Source organism: Acromyrmex echinatior, chromosome 9 (assembly GCF_024713525.1).
Source record: "Acromyrmex echinatior isolate Ae372 chromosome 9, ASM2471352v2, whole genome shotgun sequence".
Classification (NCBI taxonomy): Eukaryota; Metazoa; Arthropoda; class Insecta; order Hymenoptera; family Formicidae; genus Acromyrmex; species Acromyrmex echinatior.
Window position 1 is genome coordinate 9,897,442 of NC_141860.1, and position 18,933 is coordinate 9,916,374.

Genomic DNA, 18,933 nt, shown 5'->3' on the forward strand with positions numbered 1-18,933 from the left:
TAAATATTTGTAATTTAAAAAGCAAAAGCTAAATACATAAACCAATAAAAATTACATTCTCAAGTTACAAAAGTAATAGAAATTAATTGTGGTGAAATAAATTAGAAAATATCGAAAGTATTCTTTATTTTTCAAAGAAAATATTTTTATTCTATTCTCTCCCACCTCTCCTACTCGTAAGATTAGTGTCATCTAGCGATGCACGACGAATTTAATCAGTCGAAAACATCGTGACCGACGAGCTCGAAGTTCCGCAGTGCCTCACGATAGCCCGAACGAGTTAATGGAGGACAACGATGTGTTTCGATAGGATACGTGATCGGGAATTTATGTTCGTCGCGTACGCGGAGTGAGTACGCGCATTCTTGTCTCCTATGTCCGTCATCCAGGAGGAACGATAATTCTCGCAGGTAAACGGAGTTCGTCTATGCGAAAAGGGGTCGAGAACGAGGGGGGACTATCAGGGAGGAAACGCGAATTCGTCTCAGCTTGCCAACGTCGCTAATCGCTATTTCCGGGCAATCCTGGCCACCCAGCGGATGAGTAATTAGTTTAGCTTGACGTGGATCGACTCCGTGAGTCGTCGTAAAGAGATCGCTAATGCTGGTCAGAATATCAGAATACGAAGGCTACGTTCGTTAACCGATCGCGTAATCGCGCTGCCTTTCATCGAGATTCTTGTTGGGATTAGTATGGGCGCTTTTGGGCTTAACCTACCTTAACAATGTAACATATATTTTTATTCTAATATTAATTATATAGCAGTAGAACTGTGTTGTTAATCGAGATCAAAAGTATTTCTACCTGTGTTCTCGATCCTTCTGAACTACAAGACTGTGACCTAAAAATTATATATATACATTATATACATATATAATTATATATATATATGTGTGTGTATATTTAATGTACACATGTATGTGTTATATATTTCAAAGTATAGAAACTGAAAAAAATTCTTAATAAAAGTATAACAAAAAATATAATAAAATACATGAAAGAAAGAATAAAAAAATGGAGGAAGACAGATAATGATAATTATAATAAAACAATACAAGTAATACTGGAGTTGCTGTTAACAAAATATATTTCAATTTATCATCAAAATTGTATATCAGTATATCAGAAAAGTATTTTTATTTTAACATAAACGGTCTTGTTTCCTATCTTATTATTTTTATTTTCTTAAATATAATACTTTTATGTAAAACTGTGTTTATATATGTTATAAAATATTTTACAACTCATTTTAGAAACATTACAGACATTCAACCAAATGGGGAAAGTCAAGAAAAGACCAGAATTGCTGCACTGCAGCAAGTCGCGTAATATACTGCGCAATTTACTGCTAAGAGATTTTGGATTACACACAACGCATAAGACCAGCACACGTGAATTGGAGCCGATAGCTGAGGCCAACTTTGTGCTGAGGGACCACAAGGAATTGGTATACACTTACATGATTAACTAATGGATCTTTTTTTTTTGAAACTGAACTATTATACATTTCTTTACACTTAAAGTGAAGATATAGGATATTTGACGAAAGTGAAAGTGAAAGTTCTAGTGCAGTCTAAACAATATATGAAGAATAAACTTCATATAACACAAGTTGTGTATTTGTATAACTGAGCCCTGTTTACTTTGTCTATGTCTCTAATTTGTACAGTATATATAATACAGTAATAAATCTTGTCTGATAATAAAAAATGATCTTTTACAATAATACTTTCGTTTTCCAACTTTATCAATTTCTAATGGCTAAATTAATAATGATATATTTATTGTTACATATGTATATTACAGAAATGTGAATTACCTGGTGTTCCTAGAGCCACTTTCCTAATGGTTTTCAGTCCTGATGGGTAAGATACAATGAGCAAAATATAATTTGTTTTCTATTGTTATATCAGAAGATAATACTGATAATTAAAGAAGGAAGTAATACGTAACATGTGTGTAATAGCTAGTTTTATTATATAATATATAATGCAATGAAGGAAATTAGAGGAAATTATCAAATGACAATTTCAGGACCATGGTAGCTTCTACGCATGGGAATCACAATGTTTATATCACAGAAATTACGACAGGAAAGAATATTAGAACTTTGTCCGGACATCCACGTACTCCCTGGTGCATAGCTTTTCATCCGTCTTCCAGTCAGATCTTAGCATCCGGATGTCTAGGAGGTCAAGTTCGCGTGTGGGATTTAAGTGTGAGTATCGCGTTTGGAATTATATATATATATAATTTCAGTAATTAAATGACAATGTATTTAATGACTCGCAATCCAATTTGTTCACGTAGGGTGGTAGCGAAATTTGGAATGCCGATAGTCATACCGTTATCGCTTCGCTCGCGTTCCATCCTTTTGAAAGATTGTTAGTTATAGCCACATATAATGAAATTCATTTCTGGGACTGGAGTAAGTCTCAACCTTTCGCCGTAACTGCTACAAAGACTGACAAAGAAAAAGTGAGGTATGTTTAAAAAAAAGATTGCATTATAGATTATGACACAAGAGGAAAAAATATTATGAAAACTATTTTTTTTTAAACTTTTTAATAAAAATTGCAGATATGTAGCTTTTGACAGTTTAGGAAGAAAATTAATCACAGGCATCGCGAATACGCCGCAAGTACAATCACAATGGGATCGGGCTCCCGTGGGACAGTTACTTAGAACTAGTTTGATGTGAGTAGAAGCAATGATGTAAATATTACGCGTAGAAATAAATTTTAGATATAGATATATTTATTACTAATATCTGAATATTTTTCTCAGCTTTAAATTTAAAAAATTGAATTTTTTGAAATATATGAACTGAATAATGAAATATTTATTATAAATTTGTTGGTAATAATTTCCAATTTGTTTTTAATTATTTTTCCAATCAAATAAAATTGAATATTTCAATTTTTAATTGTATTTCTTTTCATCAACTTAATTTTATTATTCATATTTTAATATATATGTTAATATATTTTAAATAATTTTGTTTGTATTGTAACCAACCCCGAAAACATTAGGAATTTTAGGTATCAGCCACGAGAAAATTTCCCGGATATCGAACTTTCACCTTTTCACTTGTGGAATCATGGCTCTTTTTATGGAAGAGGATCGGCGGACGGTAATACTGCAGATAGAACTTCTCGGTATTTATTCCATACAATGCAAAATTCATCAAAATTCGTTGGAGAGTTTGCGAAATTTGAATAGAAATTCTTTCAGTGCGTATCTGTTTATGCGCAGAGGCCATGAAATGTCCAGTTTCTCTCGATTCGCCAATCAACAATTTAGGAACAGTACTCGGCAAGAAGCGCGGTTTCAGCGGCGACGAAATTTATCTGAAGGTATAATCTTCTACCATGGCATTACAGATTCTGTGAGCTAATATAATTTCATTCAATACTTTTAATAATTGAAATTTGTCGTAATAGTTTTATACTTTACGATGTAGAACTGAATCAAACTAGAGAAGCTACATCTCCAAGCATTACGAGAAATCCATCTCGTCCGATTGGTAATCCAGGAAACACGGAAAATATTGATAATAGATCAGCGGATGACAGTAACGATGATGATTTGCCGAGCTCACTGAGGAGCCGCGATCGAGAATCTAGTACAATAAATGACTCTCATTCCAGGGATGAGTTGTATGAACGATTAAATAACGTGTGGGTTGGCGTAGACGAAAGATTGCGCGGGAGCAATTCTCAAGATCCTGAGAGGAGAATAAATTTATGCTATAGAGATCTTGTCGATCAATACGTGACGCTCGTAAGACGTTACTTTGACGTTTCCAGAAATAGAGATACGGTGAGCTATATATCTATTATTATTCGGAATTCTGTCAGAATTTTTTCTTTTATCAAATATATATAAGAATATATTGATTTTCTTTGAAGATTGATCGTGGCACTGATCCTATGGATATGCCGGAAGCATCGTCCTCTAATTTTGAGGAATCTAGTAGCAGAAACGAATCAACGGCGACTGAATCTATACGAAGATTAAGAAATGAATTGAATTCCAGCGCGCAAGCGAACAACACGAATCTGGAAAGGTTGCAACGATGTCAACGATTATTGATGGAACGTTCCGAGCAAGAAGAGATCGGGACCACTCTTCAAAATGTGAGAGAGGCTTTAAATGCCGCCGCCGAAGATAATAGCTCGTGCTTGGTGCGATTGCAGAAATTGCGAGAGATACTGCAGTGGCAGACCACGATTTTATTTGAGCATTCTAACAATCGTAACTCTCGCCTTCAGTTGCTTCGAAACGGTCTAAATGATGAGATTGAAGCACTTAATAATATGGAAGCACAATTAATTAATACAAGTTCTAGGATCGAACGGTTGCGGGACGAATTCACGATGTACGATATTCCGCCACGTAATCGGCATATCGCAACCGATTCTTCGCAGATGAATTTTAGTAATGCCGAATGGAGAACTCTTACGTCAAATGATGGACAAATGCCCAGCACTAGTTCTATGCCATCAATGTTGTCTTCAAGATTACGCGATTTAGAATCCAACGTATTCCCTAGCACAAGTTACGTCGATGAGAATGAAGAGCGTGGCACTTCATGGTCCAATGCCAACAATACTGAAAACGCTAGTACTTCTTCAAGAAATACTGGAAGAGCAACAAGAAGACGATTCAATGATTTGAACACAGAGGATGAACCGCCGAGGCAACGAAAGCGAAAATTAGGTCCTATTGAGTTTTCTGTACCGATGCCGTTATCCTATATTGGTAATATTTCTATTTGAGCAAAACTACCTAAATAGAATAGAGAAATAAGATTAATGTTATTGATCCTAAATTTGTTTGTTATTCTAGAAGACAGTTCATCTTCGAGCGACGAAGGCTATTCGCGAGCATCAACATCCCATAATAGTGCATCTAATTTTACAGTTTCAACTCACTCAGCATTTCAGCCAAATGTACCCAAGTCCATCGCGCAACGAGCGAGCAGCAGTTCACAAAATCAAGAAACACCAACTAATTCTCCCAGATTAGATGAAACAGATAGGAATAATTTACCTGACAATTTAAATAACGAATCGAACGAAGATAATGGTCAGGATAATAGGACATCAAGGATCACACGAAATACGCAAGAAACGAGATCCCAAGAACTCAATCGCAGGCAAGGGTAAGTGTAATTTATTCAATCTTTTTTCATTTTAATTTTTACATTTTGTTAAAACTTTTTTTTGTCGTACATTTTATGTACATTTTTGAAGATGTCATATATTTGAAATTTTTAACATTTAGAAATTCACCCTTACTCAGGAGAGTGATAGATGTTCTGCAAATTCTTCGAAATTTGCACGCGGATCGGATGGAAAACAATAATACTACTCAACAAGTATTATTAGACGACTCGGAGAATGGATATTGGCTGCTTGAAGAAAATAGTAACTCGGATTCAAATTTAGACGATACAAGTTCCAATACCAATTCGAGCTCTCGTCGATGGACTAGTCGATGGATACGATTGGATACTTCCAGTAGGAATTCAGAATACCCTAACGATTCACCGAATGAGCAATCTCTATCGAGACCTTTTTCGGAGAACGTAGATCAAAATATCAATGATAGACACAGAGAGCAGAGGAACCAATTATCGCCCGTGTCTGCTAATCCTACTCGTTACGAACGACCGCCATTGTTCCCGTTTAGAAGTTTACGGGAAAACCAATCCCAAAGAATAGAACAAAATCAAACATCTACTACCAGCAACTCTGACAGTACTCCTCTTCAATCGCAGACGTCTGATTCAAACGCAACGCATACGACATTAGCAGGATTCGCAGAATTGTCAAGAATGGTTAATGATCCTGTTGCAACGAGAATCGCCAGTGTAACTAACCGCGAGGACGGATCGACAGTGAGCGACAGACAACAACAACAACAACAACAACAGCAGCAGCAACAGCAACAACAACAACAACAACAGCAGCAGCAACAGCAACAACAACAACAACAACAGAATCAGGACCAACGAAACGCAGATGATCCGGATCTTGATTACGTTATAGATCCGATAATGCTCGGTGCTGATAATATAGATCCAAGAGAGAGTTCACTAGGAGTTCGGCAAGGAATTCAATTGCTCAGTCGTCATATCGACAACATGCACCGTTTGTGCCGGTAAGTTAACAATACGAATTAACAACGCCTCAGCGTTGTAGAATTTTATATAACGGTTATTATATAAATCACTTAAATAATCTAAATTGTACTTTGAATGTAATTTTATAATAGCATAATTAATGAAGATAGAATTTTTTAGTTAAAGTTTTGATAGATTTAACATATGACAGCATTGAGATAAAAAATATTATAATTTAAAATATTGTAATTTAAAAAATTATATAATTAAATATATATGAGATAAATAGATAAATTGTATATTTTTTAAATTTATTATTGTTACATTAGAAGATGAGTTCCGTTCTTTTTATTGCTTCCTTTGATTTCTGTGTCAAAAATAATAGGTAATTTTTTCAATTTATTAACAGAGCACGTTTGGAAATAGTTCAGCTGTGTCAAGTGCGCAAAATGTGGGAAGATCTGCAACGACAGATACGATCATTGCATGTGACAGTTCGTGTAGAGAGGCAGAACGATGATCAAACAGAGACACAACGAGACAACACTGCCAGCAATCCCGGTCCATCAACGTCGGCTGCGAGTTCGCCTAATGAATCGGCGAGGAATTTCAAGAAAGCCCTTCTGGAAAACTATCAGAGAGAAAGTAGCGAGTGCGATCGTGATACAAGATCATACGATCAAAGTCAACCGTCGACGTCGAGCGGAGTGACTGGTCTCGAAAGAAATGACGAGGACGAGCCGACATCTAGCACTCGTAATATTGAAGAGAGTACGAATATTAGTCTCTCGAACCTGTTGCCGAGCGATGCTGAGCTACGGCGGATGCAGTGTCTCAAACTGAACGAGATGCTAGACGGCTTGTACGCGCGGCTGACCTCGCGCTGTCAGAATTGCGATTCACGTGTCACCGACACGCGGGCGATGAACGATCATACGTACTCCAGTTTGACGACCGATGACGACGTGCAGTTGCCTAGTATGTCCAGTGTCGTGTCGAATATTGGGGCTAACTCGAATCTGCCAGCGGTTACCGCAATAACCACAACCGAATCAGAACCGTTACCCAGCATTTCGAGTTTCGTCAATAGTCTTGATCGTGCTGGTCCCAGCAGGTCAACCCAGTCATCAGATACGAATATTGATTACTTTGGTAATAATAACGATAATAATGTCGATAATAATATTAATTCTGATCCTCCTATGACGTATCCAACGAATCAACCTGGGACTTCAGCTCGTACCACGGCTTTTACATCATCACCCAAAACGTCTACCATTGACAGACTTAATAGACTACGTGATAGACATGAAAGGATATCTTTTCGGTATTTATGTATATGTATATATTTTTTTAAAAACAGTGTTTTGTTTTAAAAGTATTAAATAATTTTTACTTTTAACTAATAAAGATATGAAAACAAATTATTTCAGACTTATACTTAGATCACTTAAAAGTTTCATTTGGAAAAATCTTTTCATGAATTTATTATTTGAAGAAATATCATTGCATATAATTTACATAATTAAACACACTATATATTGTTTCTCTAAATCAATTGTAATTTTGTTTAAAATATTTCGTTTTTCAGAAATCATTTAAATATGTCGCTAAGATATAGAATAAATAGATCTCTGAGGTCGCATCGTTTTATGCAACGCCTTAGGTCTCTGTCCGCCAATAATCCGTTTCGTCATTGCGAGCATATTAGAAGACCGTGGTACTTACGCAGAAATGGTTCTCAGAATAATGGCAATAGCAACAGTAGTAACGACGGTTTAGATGTAGACATAGATATCCGGGATAGAACGCGAGGTTCGAATACATCTGAATATCTGCAAAAGATGATCCTACGACTGGAGTTGCTGGTTCGACAGCAGAGAGCTTTGGCTCGAAATAGCAGCAGAAGATTGAATGGTAATAATCGCCAATCCGAAACCAGCAGAGACAACGATAATCGGGAAATGGAAGAGATTCGTGAAGCTACAAGATTAAGAGCTAGGTAGGAAGAATGATATCGTGTAATTGTGTCACAATATATTAATTTTAAAATATAATGACATTAAATATCAAGCAAGTACATATGTCATGTTCAGAAACTGTTGTGTGTTATAATAGCGGGTATATTCCAATTAATATTATTTCAGGCAAGTTCTCGGTTTGATGGTACGATCTTTAATCCAATTCTTTGAAGTAACAAGATCAGGAAACGGTTCCCAAAGCAATGTTCTCTATGAGCAAATGTATAGTAAGTTTACTGTTTAAATATAAAGATTATGCGTTTCGCGGGTTTCCTCCGTGTCCAAATCCATTCTTGGAATGCCAGTTTAGGAATGTTTTTAGAAATGCAAGTTTACTGTTTATTATGTAAATTAATAAAATGTAATATAATTTGAAAGATGATATTCTCTATACGAAAAAAATAAATCCAAAATGTAAAAGGTAAAACTTTTATATAAAGTTTCGTTTTCACACACACACACACACACACACACATGTGCGCGCGCGCGCGCACACAAGATTATTAATTTCGAATACTGAAAAGTTAATGTCATTTTTGAGAGTATAAAGTAAAAAAATATCTGAAATTTTCAAATTTAATTTTCTCACACGTAAAATTATGAAATAATTCTGTTTTCTTTCACGTTCTCTAGATTGTGCATCTCTTGGATTATTGATTTATATCAATTTATATTTTTTTTCCTCAGAGCTGTATGTATTGTTACATCTGGCACTTGAGCTAACAGATTTATTGCTGGCGCAGCTAGTAATAACAAGGCGAGAGTTGGAATCTAGTCAATATGGACCTTTTCCTTCCGATTTATCAATTAACAATCAAAACAGGGGTGACACGCGCAATAGTAATAGTGTTGACAATAGTCTGCAGACGGAAAGTCCGCGTCGTGCTAGCGATAACGTACCAAGACGAAACGCAGATAGAGAAAGGTTACCGAGAAACCGCGCTGAAATGCCAAGTGCGGAGGAGTTCCTTTCAGTTCATGGGAATAACATACGTTATCGCGTTATGGCGCGACGATTAAAACGGCTATCTTGCCATCGACGAGCAATTCAAATAATTAATGGCTTTTCCGGAAATCAAGCCAACAATCCAGCAGCAGCTAGATCTAGCGATAACGGCGACGATAACAATTATGATGATAATACGCAAAATGAAGATAATCGACAGTCAAATTCTGAAAACGCTCTGTCGGCGGAAGTGCAGAGTATTGTGGAAAGAATCCAAAGCAGCAGTTCAATCGACAACGATGACCGTAGCGAGACCAGGGTAGGAGTTGAGAATCGTACAATGGATGCTGCAAATGAGTCGCGAAATTCAAATGAGAGCTATCGGCGGAGTTACAGAAACGCTACAGTTTCCGAGCCGGCGGTTAGACGCATCAACGAGTCAAGGGATCAGCAGGAGACCGACTCTACTACGCATTCCAACGAGAGCTGGAGAAATTGCCTTGTTTACACTTCATCGGGAGATGAACAAAGCGCCAGATCATCGCAACAGCGACCTCGTTGGACTCGTCAATACGCACGGGGTGCATGCACGTCATTGCTTGAACGTCCTTTACACTTGCACAGATATGGCAACTCCGATTCGAATAACAATCGTAGATATCCTCAAAATAGAGAGGGCACATCTCTTCGACGAGAATTTAACGTTCCCGAGCTACAGGTAAACAACGTGCCCGTGAATGACCTAGATAATCTGTCTAGTAATCCACGAAGAAGGCAAAATACGCCGCCGACTCCGCCGCATACCCCTCCGCCGTATTTGATTAATAATATTCTCCATAATACTGATAACAGAAACAACGATCGGACAAACGAGTCGACAGATCAGCCAGGACCCAGTTGGGCTGGACAATCAAATAATAATAGAACTCGGGTATAGTATAAATTTTGAAACATTTGCGATTTTAAATTCAAGCGTTACTTGACAAGTAATTATAATTCCGTGTATTTTTGATAACTTAATTTTTATAAAAATTTATGATCCACAAATAATTTTTGACATTAATTTATGAATTGTTATTTTGTCGATTTTTGGATAAATAATAGATATGATTTCCGCTTCTTTAAAAACTAAATAAGCTTTTTAATCATTATTAACTTTTGTATCAGGTATTGACTCCAACGTTCTTAACGTTGTGGCGCAATCGGGTTGGTCCCACTTGGATACCTCGCTACACTGAGTTTGTAAATAATTCAGGATTAGTGCATAATGTACGAATTGGAAGTGCTGCTAATTCTAGTAATGGTGGTAGCGGTGGTGATGATGGTGGAGGAGGAAGAAGTGGAGGAAGAGGTGCAGGAGGAAGTGGTGGAACAGGAGGAGGAGGAGGAGCAGGAGGAGGAGGAGGAGGTGAAGGAGGAGGAGGAGGTGGTGGGGGAGGGGGAGGAGGAGGAGAAGATCCAGGAAATGATGAAAACGATTATTATTGGGACTTTGGTATATATATTTTTTTAAATTTGCAGATGTATGTATCACGATATAGAATGATCTCTTATTGGTGATACATTCAGAAAGAAAGTAATACTAATAAAAAATTGATTAATTCGTTTGAAAAGTAACTATTAAAGTATAAACAAAAATATAATATTTAGTTTATAAAAAAATACAAATTTATTATCTTACTTTATGAATAAGATTAATGATAATTGTTTAACAATCTCAAATGCTTCTTATTGTTTTTGAAATGTTGAATTTTTATTTTGATAACATTAAACTAGTGCAAATTATGCAAATTTCGAAATGAAATTACATTATTAACGTTGCGACTTTTAAAATCGATTTTCTCAAAATAAAATCTCATACGCTCATGCATCATATATTATTATCAATAACCGATCACTCTTTATATAATATTGTTTAAAGACTTATTTTTTAGTATACATGTATATATAATTGTAATGTGTGAAGATATAAAAATCAAATAATTTCTTTAGAACATATACCTATGGGTATACCATTCAACCCAGCATTCGAAATTCAGACTTATCGTGTACAAGCATGGGACTTCTCCAATGGTGACATACCTGATATTACAGATTGTTAGTAAAAAAAATGTTAAATATAGATTCATCATAATTATACGCTTTTTCTGCATATGTTTATACATGCCAATATAATTTTTCAGCTGAGAAAAACGTTGTGGTACGCGAATGTAAGATTCATAACGATGCTAGTATTGATATATCCACAGACGGAAAATTACTAGCGACGCTTTTACAATCAGGTCGTATTAATGTTACGACCACATTAGGTAAGCAAAGAATGCATATTGATCTCCATTATCGATGAAATATACATACATATACATACACATACACGTGCGCGCGCGTGTATGTGTATGTATATTCTTAAAATAATAAGGATTCTTTCTCAACGCACGTGTATTTAATGCTTTTTTTTTATCTTGAAGGGATAATTTCTTATTTTTGTATCGCATCTTTTTCACACGAATAATCTTACAGGAAGTTATTTTTAAACGATAATTTCTTCATAAGAGGTAACATTATTAAAACAGTATAACAAATACTACAAACGTATCACTTTTCTCCGCGCATTGTTGTGTCATTTTTTCATTATTTATACAGGAAATAAAATAGCTCAGTTATATTATCGAAGGATTAAAGCTAGATAAGGCTTGCTAAAAATAAGGCTTGCTGTTTTGTTCTAGGTATTTACAGCCTACAGTGGGAAACACTAGGAGAAAAGATTCATTCGACCAATATCGATCAAACGGTGGTGTCTGTCTCGATATCGCCCACACAACAACATCTTTTGGTAGGTTTGGCACGCAGAATTCATGTGCCTGCCAGGCCTTTTCCAATGGCTTTGATTTACAAATTGATGGAGAAGCAGTCAGACGACGAAAAGAATGTTTCGTCGACAGATCCGACCATGGAATTGTACGATTCCTTCGACGAGATGCTCGATGATAACGTTTCTACGAGTAGTATTTCGAGACGAAATAATGTTACAGCCAACACTTCTAGATCACCGCACATCCAAAATTGGCGGATTCGGGAGAGAAACGAGTTTGATATGGATATCAAACGTCACAGGGAAAGTATGGTGCTTATCCGGGAGTTGTTTCAAAACTGCCGGGAGGTCTCCAGTTATCTCAGTCTAAATTGCATTAGATGGGCGCCGCAGCCGGGCCAAGGGATGGTTTATGCAACAAACACTGGACAATTAAATATCCTGCAGTGATTCTACGCCCGTAGTAAACGAAGATGGAAGTAAACATTTTCTTCGTATTATAATGCTTACAATGAATGTGTCATACACGTAAGACGTAATACAGTATCGCGGTTCGCCCCCTAAATGAATTTCTTTTTGATAGATTGTAAGGAAGAATATGCCAACATACGCCGTGTGGTAATAAGTTTTTATCGCAATTGATTATCAATCTCGGCAGAGTGTATGACAGTGATAAATAGCATGAGACTGCTACGGACTAAATTTGTATTTTTATTCTTTTCAATATTGTGCTATCATTTTTTTATGTTTCGCAAAGAAGCGTAAAATGAATTCGCAAAGAAATGTAAAATGTATAGATATAAAATAATATATGTTCTATCAATTATTTACTATTGTATAGTTTATGTAGTTTTTATATTCCTATAATTTAAAAAGTACTCTCTTCGCATAGTTTTTATTAGACTGAATTTGTATTGATATGACTGTCATTTTTTAGGAAAGCTTCCGTCATATTATATATATATATATATATATATATATATATATATATACATACATACATACATATATATGTATAATATGAAAATGTGGGGAATTGGGTCGTTATATAATATTAATATGTATTTACTGATCGAATGGATGTTAATGCCATCAAATAAATCATTCAGAACGTAATTCCCATTTTTATTATCTTAATCATAAGGAATAGAGAAATTTGTCATGCCATCTCTTTGCAATACTGTCGTTTGGTGGATTTTTATATATTTGTTGATATACTTTGTTAACTGGAAAGAGTAATTTTTAATAAAAATGTAATTTTTTGAGACGAGATTAGGTTTGTCTCTTTGTTTGTTCTCTTTTTGAGAATAGGTTTTGTTCGTTTTACTTTTGTATTACGAGATGAAATTGTTTATTAAAATTTCATGTATATTCGTTTTATACATCTATACATATATGTTAAAAGTTTTGGCATAGGATATAATATACAAATGCAAATATACATATTGGTTAAATAAATTATTTCAGGCACAATTTTATTTTTGTAAGAAATATTGCGTGTCTTTTAGAAATTTGGCGCTTTTCGGAAAGATGAGAATGACTCCGCTTGTGTATACAGTCATCGGGTTTCGGTACAACTATTGTATACATAGTTGAATAACATTGTATTTCTGTGTATAATCATTATCAATAATAATTTCTTTGCAAAAAAAAATCATATGTTTTATACATCTTAACTATCATATGTACGCGCGCACACACCGTTTTCTATGCTTCCAATCGCGCAAATAAGAATAAGGTACAACGTTAAAAGGAAAACTATGATAAAAAAGGCAAACAATTTATGTTTTACGTTTTCAAGAAATGCCATTTGTATTCGATAATTATATGAAAGTGCTATGTGTATTCAAGCGGAAGCATCCATTTTTTTTGTATCAGGCAAGTGTAGGAAAAAGAAAGACTTCTAATTATCTGCCTTTTTTTAGTAAATGTGAAAGATGCGATAGAGTATAAATTTCATAGTCTTAATATCTGCCTCTGTAATTGGACAATTTTACAATGAAAATAGATGCAGCCATATATTTTATGTAGATATATATATATATATATATATATATATATATATATGTACAAAACGATATAATGTATTGGTATATCTATTTATCACAAATTCATATTATAAAAGCATCGGTCTCATAATATGTTAAACGTAATATTTATTACGTGGTGTTAAAGTACTGTAGGAGAATCTGTACAGACGCTAGGATGGAAGACTTAAAGGCGACCCTCTATGAAACATCACCTTCAAGCGCAAATGTTATTTTTTCCAGTGCTCGGGTAACTACTAACAAAGTGGTACGGTTTATGATACATACATTTACGAATCTTACACGAATTCGGCAATTTATTTACAGGACGCAATAAGACTCGAAGATTGTCTTTATAATGAATATCTATTTATAAAAATAGCGCGTGAAAATTCTATAAAGATCTAGTTTTTGTCGGAAAATTAGAATGTAATAAAAATGAAACCGCAGTGCAGTACATATTCTTTTCATATGTGAGTGTGTGTATGTGTGTGTATATGCAACTGTCTATACATTATAATTTTAACAACATTTTGGCATCGCATGATGTATTAATTGCTCTGTAAAGTTGTATAAACACTTCCGCAGCATACATAACGTGTATGTACGTAGTTACCTATAATATAGTAATGCAATAAAAATATATTTTTATTTTTCGGACAGGCAAAATGAAAAATTATAATGTGGACAGAAATTGCAAATATGTTACATTACACTCATCATCCAGCATATTCTATACAATACGTTAAAAGCTGATAAACGCACATTACTCGTTTCCTCCCACGTACATTGGACTTTACAGCCGTTTTTCTATTATAAATTCGACCGTTACAACACTCTGACTTCATGTAATAAAATATAAAAATAATAATAAATCATAATTATTCTTCCTCCGTCAACGGCATTCTAAAAATCCAACGGAACTTCAGATTACACTTTAATTCTTATAGATGTAACCAGTCATACAATATATAAGACTATCTTATATTTAAAGTTCTAACCGGTAGGTACAAAATATTAAATTATATCGTACATAAGTCAATTAGTAGCACGTATGATACACGATTATATTAATAGTACATTACAATGGTATTTTAATTTCACCTTCTCATATAGTAAAATGTGAATATGATACAATTTCTAAGTTCTTTTTTTTCCTTAGTAATCATGTTCCTGGATGATCTTTGGAAGATTTAATTGCAAGCTTTATGAAATGAATACTTTACATAGCTGTGAGATTTAAATATTTTATAGCAATTTTATGGCTATAAAATGTGATCTTTGTGATTTCGTAATAAGATTGATGAATTTACTCAATATATTCTCTGTAAAGTATCTAAAAGTAATGCGTATTGCATTATAAAAAGAACGTGAATTTGATATCGAATTAATCTTCTTTCCAATAATCATAGAATAGACTGATTAAAATGAAATTCTATTATTAATAATGTGAATAACCTTACACCAGACTGAGTAATTTTATAAGAGAGAAAAGATGCAACCCTGATATCATGGCTTATTCTTATCTCGCGCATTATCTAAAGTTATAAATCCATGGAAGTAGCGCCATATAAAAGCAATTATTCAGACTCTAATTTATCGTGCTCTTCATTAATAAGCTATAAAGGCTGATTTGCTAATATTTACGCTATTATAATAATATTGTAAATGGTGTTCTTGCTATGTACTATTATTCAAATTACATAAATCATCTATATCAAATCCGATATATTGAATTAAGCGTCAAAAATTTTTTTAATAAATTGTTATGCTGTACATTTGTTGATTAAAAAATTCTAATAATAATAATAACTTTAAATCAAATAAAAACCAATGAACGGTTTTTCTACTAATATTACAGAAATGTATCAAAAGAAAGTACATTATAAATATTATAAGCTCGTTCTTTATTGAAGAACTTTCTAATAGCAGGTGTAATAAATTGAAATGAACAAACTATATTTGTTTCACTTTAATTTATTGCAGCGGTGTGCACTATTTCAAAGAGATTATCGATAAAGAACAGATCTCGTATATAAAAAAATGTATGATTTATTTTCTAAATCCTAAATAACTTTTTTCTCATAATAATTCTTCGATGTACATGACAGTGAGAAGATAGGCAAATCAAAGAAATATATTAATATATTTAAAAATAAATTGGACGTATATATCAAGGTGACATGTATTACAACTTTGATTTATAAATTTCGGATTGGATTATCTCGATAAATTACGTAGCGTTACTAACAAATATCGATTTTTAATTTGAAGCATGTATAGATTTTCGTTTTTTAGAATGTTATTAGTAAATCAGCCATAACTTTGATTCTTATTAAATTCAGTCAATATATAAAATGCTTTGGATAATGAATAGTTGACTAATATATATCACAAGTTATTTTCTCCCGTAAGGACAGTACAGATAATGCTACGACTAAAACTTTTTCTTTCTCACCCTTTGTTTCAATATACCTTGCATTCTCGTATGCTTTGTTACATCCACATTATAAGGTCCCAGACAGTAGAATCTTTGCACACAATCAACAGAAATATATTGATATTTATTGACAAATTAATAAGATTAATATTTATAGTTTTTCATAATTAAGTATAACAAAAAATTAAGTATAACAAAATTAATAGAAGTGATTAGAAATTATATCTCTCTCTCTAGAAAAAAGACCAATATAAAATTTCTCTATCGGATTTACGATTTTTTAATGCATACAACGAAAATAATGTAAATTATATATTATTGAAAATTGTAATGAATTGAGAACCGTCTAAATTTTAAAATATAATATTTATAACGATTAAGTTTAAGATTGTTATTGCAAACCATACTTGCAATGGAAATTCTTCCATTATGGTACATCTTAGCCGTATATACGGTATACATACGATATTTTTACATCTAATAGACAATAAAAACAGTTTGCCAAGAGATGTATATATACATCAAATATTCCACAATAATTAAACAGAAGTGTAACACAAATGTTTGGTAGAATCCAAACAATCTCTTTCAAAAATCATTAAAATCGATCGGTAACAATGATATCTTTACAAAATTTCACATACCTCCATTTAAAATCGGAGCAGTAACCTTGCGTCTGTGTTTACATCCGTTTATATCCATACATATGTTTAGGATAAAATAGCAATGCTACGTCTAGGTCCGCCTATGCATACATTGTCTAAGCTGGACCACTTTTTAATACCGGTACGTAGAGCTTCGGCCGTGACCTTATCTTCGTAAACTCTGGACATAGCTTCCAACTTCTGCGCCTTTTCTTTACTAAGTGGTTCGCTAGGGAATGTTAATTCGTTCGCTTCCGCGAGTGTACGAAGATCGAAATAATATTTGGCATACACACTCGAAGGAACATTTATGTTAAATTGCAGCATCTCCAGAAACTGTCTCTCTAATTCGTTCCTAATTTAAAAAATTACAATAATTATTTTCACAAAATAGCAACTATTGTATAATAATCTAAACATAACTGAAAATAGACATATCTTACATATCTTCCACTGTGATGTCTTTTAGTATTTGACAGTAATCTACATTCCACACCGCCTGATCGTCCCAAACTTTGGACGCCAATAAAATAGCTCCCAGTACTATACGTTTCCAGTTGGCTGGTGTTATGTCTATTTCTGCATAAGTAAGTAGGCGTTCAAGATAAACCAACGTTATGATGGCACATTCAGCAGTAAGCTGAGCGGCATTAAACAGAGTCCTTATAAATTTATATATCTGCTTGTGTTCTGGATTATGTTTGTCGTAATCCTCTGAAACACCATCCCTCTGAAAAATAGATTTATTCAAGCATTGCCTCATAATTCTGCACAGGAAAATCTTAAGACTTCTTTCTGTCCAATCATGTAGTAGACATTAAATGAGTAAGTATACGAAAATATGAAAATAGAAACATATAGAAACAATAAAAATAGATCACTGGTCTAGGGAGACAGTTAATATATAGGTGTTAATAGATGTTTTTACAGCAAGAGACAGATGACACAGTGTAACACAGTGACATTTATCCTTGTTGTTTGCCAATGTTAGTCTAATATTTTATATATCGTAGGATAAAACTTTTCAAACCTGTTGATTGTTTGTTTGATTATAGAACAGAGAGATTCTTAAATCTTTCCTATGTCTCAAACAACTTGTTTAAAAAGTTTGTCAACAACACATGAATATATCAGCCTTAAACAAAGATGAAATGATCATTGTGTTACGTCTGTATCTCTTGCTAGAAAGCACCAATAATTCCTTGACAACTTCTTGTACAATTTGACATATTACCGTTAATGGATGTAGTTTCTCATCAAATATATCAATCTGTCGCTGCGAAGTTCTATTCTTAATATGGTAATAAACGGCTAAGGCAACGCATTTGACGGTATTTTTCAAGTTAGGTTGTGAAACCGTGCTGTCATCTAAATATATTGTACTGCAGCTACTACTCTTCTTCAAAGGCCTTGTATCTGCTATTTGATGTTGACTCTTCTTTCTTACCATGCCATCTAAAAAAAGAGAGACCAGAAATGATCGTATCAAATATGTATCATAAGCCAATCTTTTCTGCCAATCTCCAAGATATACTCACTCTCAATAGCTTGCTTGGAACGCTCCATGAAGATAGTTCCTGCACATGGGTGCAACGACGGATCAGAGTCACAGTCCTCCGGCTCACGTTCACTGATATGTTGCAAATTATTAACGCTAATTCCACCCTCTGGCAAGTGTTCCTCCAGATTACGCGTAGTGCTCTCAGGCCCTACCTCCTTGCGTCCGACCTGTGGACTGGAGTAGACGCAACAGCTATTCTTGTTCCCCATATTCCCATGTAAATTCTAACCGGTGCCAGGTGTTCCTGTGCTTCCCGCCTGTCTCACTTGGCGCGCGCAGTCACGCTCGCAGTCTCAGTTTGCACGCGGGGAGAGACGTGAGCGACGTGAATTGGAGCCGCGATGCGCGGAAG

The 18,933-nt window shown here is 34.3% G+C and overlaps 2 protein-coding genes across 8 annotated transcripts; one reads left to right on the forward strand and one right to left on the reverse strand.

The window, feature by feature from the left end:
* Positions 1-166: 166 nt before the first annotated feature.
* On the forward strand, positions 167-13,181 carry LOC105153495 (uncharacterized). Of its 6 annotated transcripts, none has more exons than XM_087409658.1 (20): positions 167-410; positions 1,254-1,447; positions 1,807-1,865; positions 2,035-2,218; positions 2,311-2,483; positions 2,581-2,697; positions 3,033-3,158; positions 3,223-3,356; positions 3,464-3,822; positions 3,912-4,764; positions 4,852-5,167; positions 5,308-6,168; positions 6,540-7,457; positions 7,722-8,132; positions 8,278-8,378; positions 8,839-10,028; positions 10,265-10,592; positions 11,090-11,194; positions 11,281-11,406; positions 11,824-13,181. In XM_087409658.1, the coding sequence occupies exons 2-20, from the start codon at positions 1,277-1,279 to the stop codon at positions 12,357-12,359; spliced, it is 7,068 nt and encodes a 2,355-aa protein (XP_087265784.1). In that variant the 5' UTR covers positions 167-410; positions 1,254-1,276; the 3' UTR covers positions 12,360-13,181. The 6 variants fall into 6 exon arrangements, with proteins under 6 accessions (XP_087265784.1, XP_087265780.1, XP_087265782.1 ...); XM_087409654.1 differs by having other exon boundaries at positions 171-726; positions 5,290-6,168; XM_087409656.1 differs by having other exon boundaries at positions 171-726; positions 1,265-1,447; positions 5,290-6,168.
* A 173-nt stretch (positions 13,182-13,354) lies between these two features.
* On the reverse strand, positions 13,355-18,911 carry CycY (cyclin Y). Of its 2 annotated transcripts, XR_015546204.1 has the most exons (5): positions 18,559-18,911; positions 18,255-18,475; positions 17,464-17,750; positions 17,021-17,375; positions 13,355-16,467 (listed from the first exon to the last, which is right to left on the reverse strand). XR_015546204.1 is itself a non-coding variant. In XM_087409667.1 (4 exons), exons 1-4 carry the CDS (start codon positions 18,788-18,790, stop codon positions 17,087-17,089), a joined length of 1,029 nt encoding a protein of 342 aa, XP_087265793.1. In that variant the 5' UTR covers positions 18,791-18,911; the 3' UTR covers positions 13,355-17,086. The 2 variants fall into 2 exon arrangements, 1 of the variants encoding a protein (XP_087265793.1); XM_087409667.1 differs by having other exon boundaries at positions 13,355-17,375.
* Between the last annotated feature and the right edge of the window lie 22 nt (positions 18,912-18,933).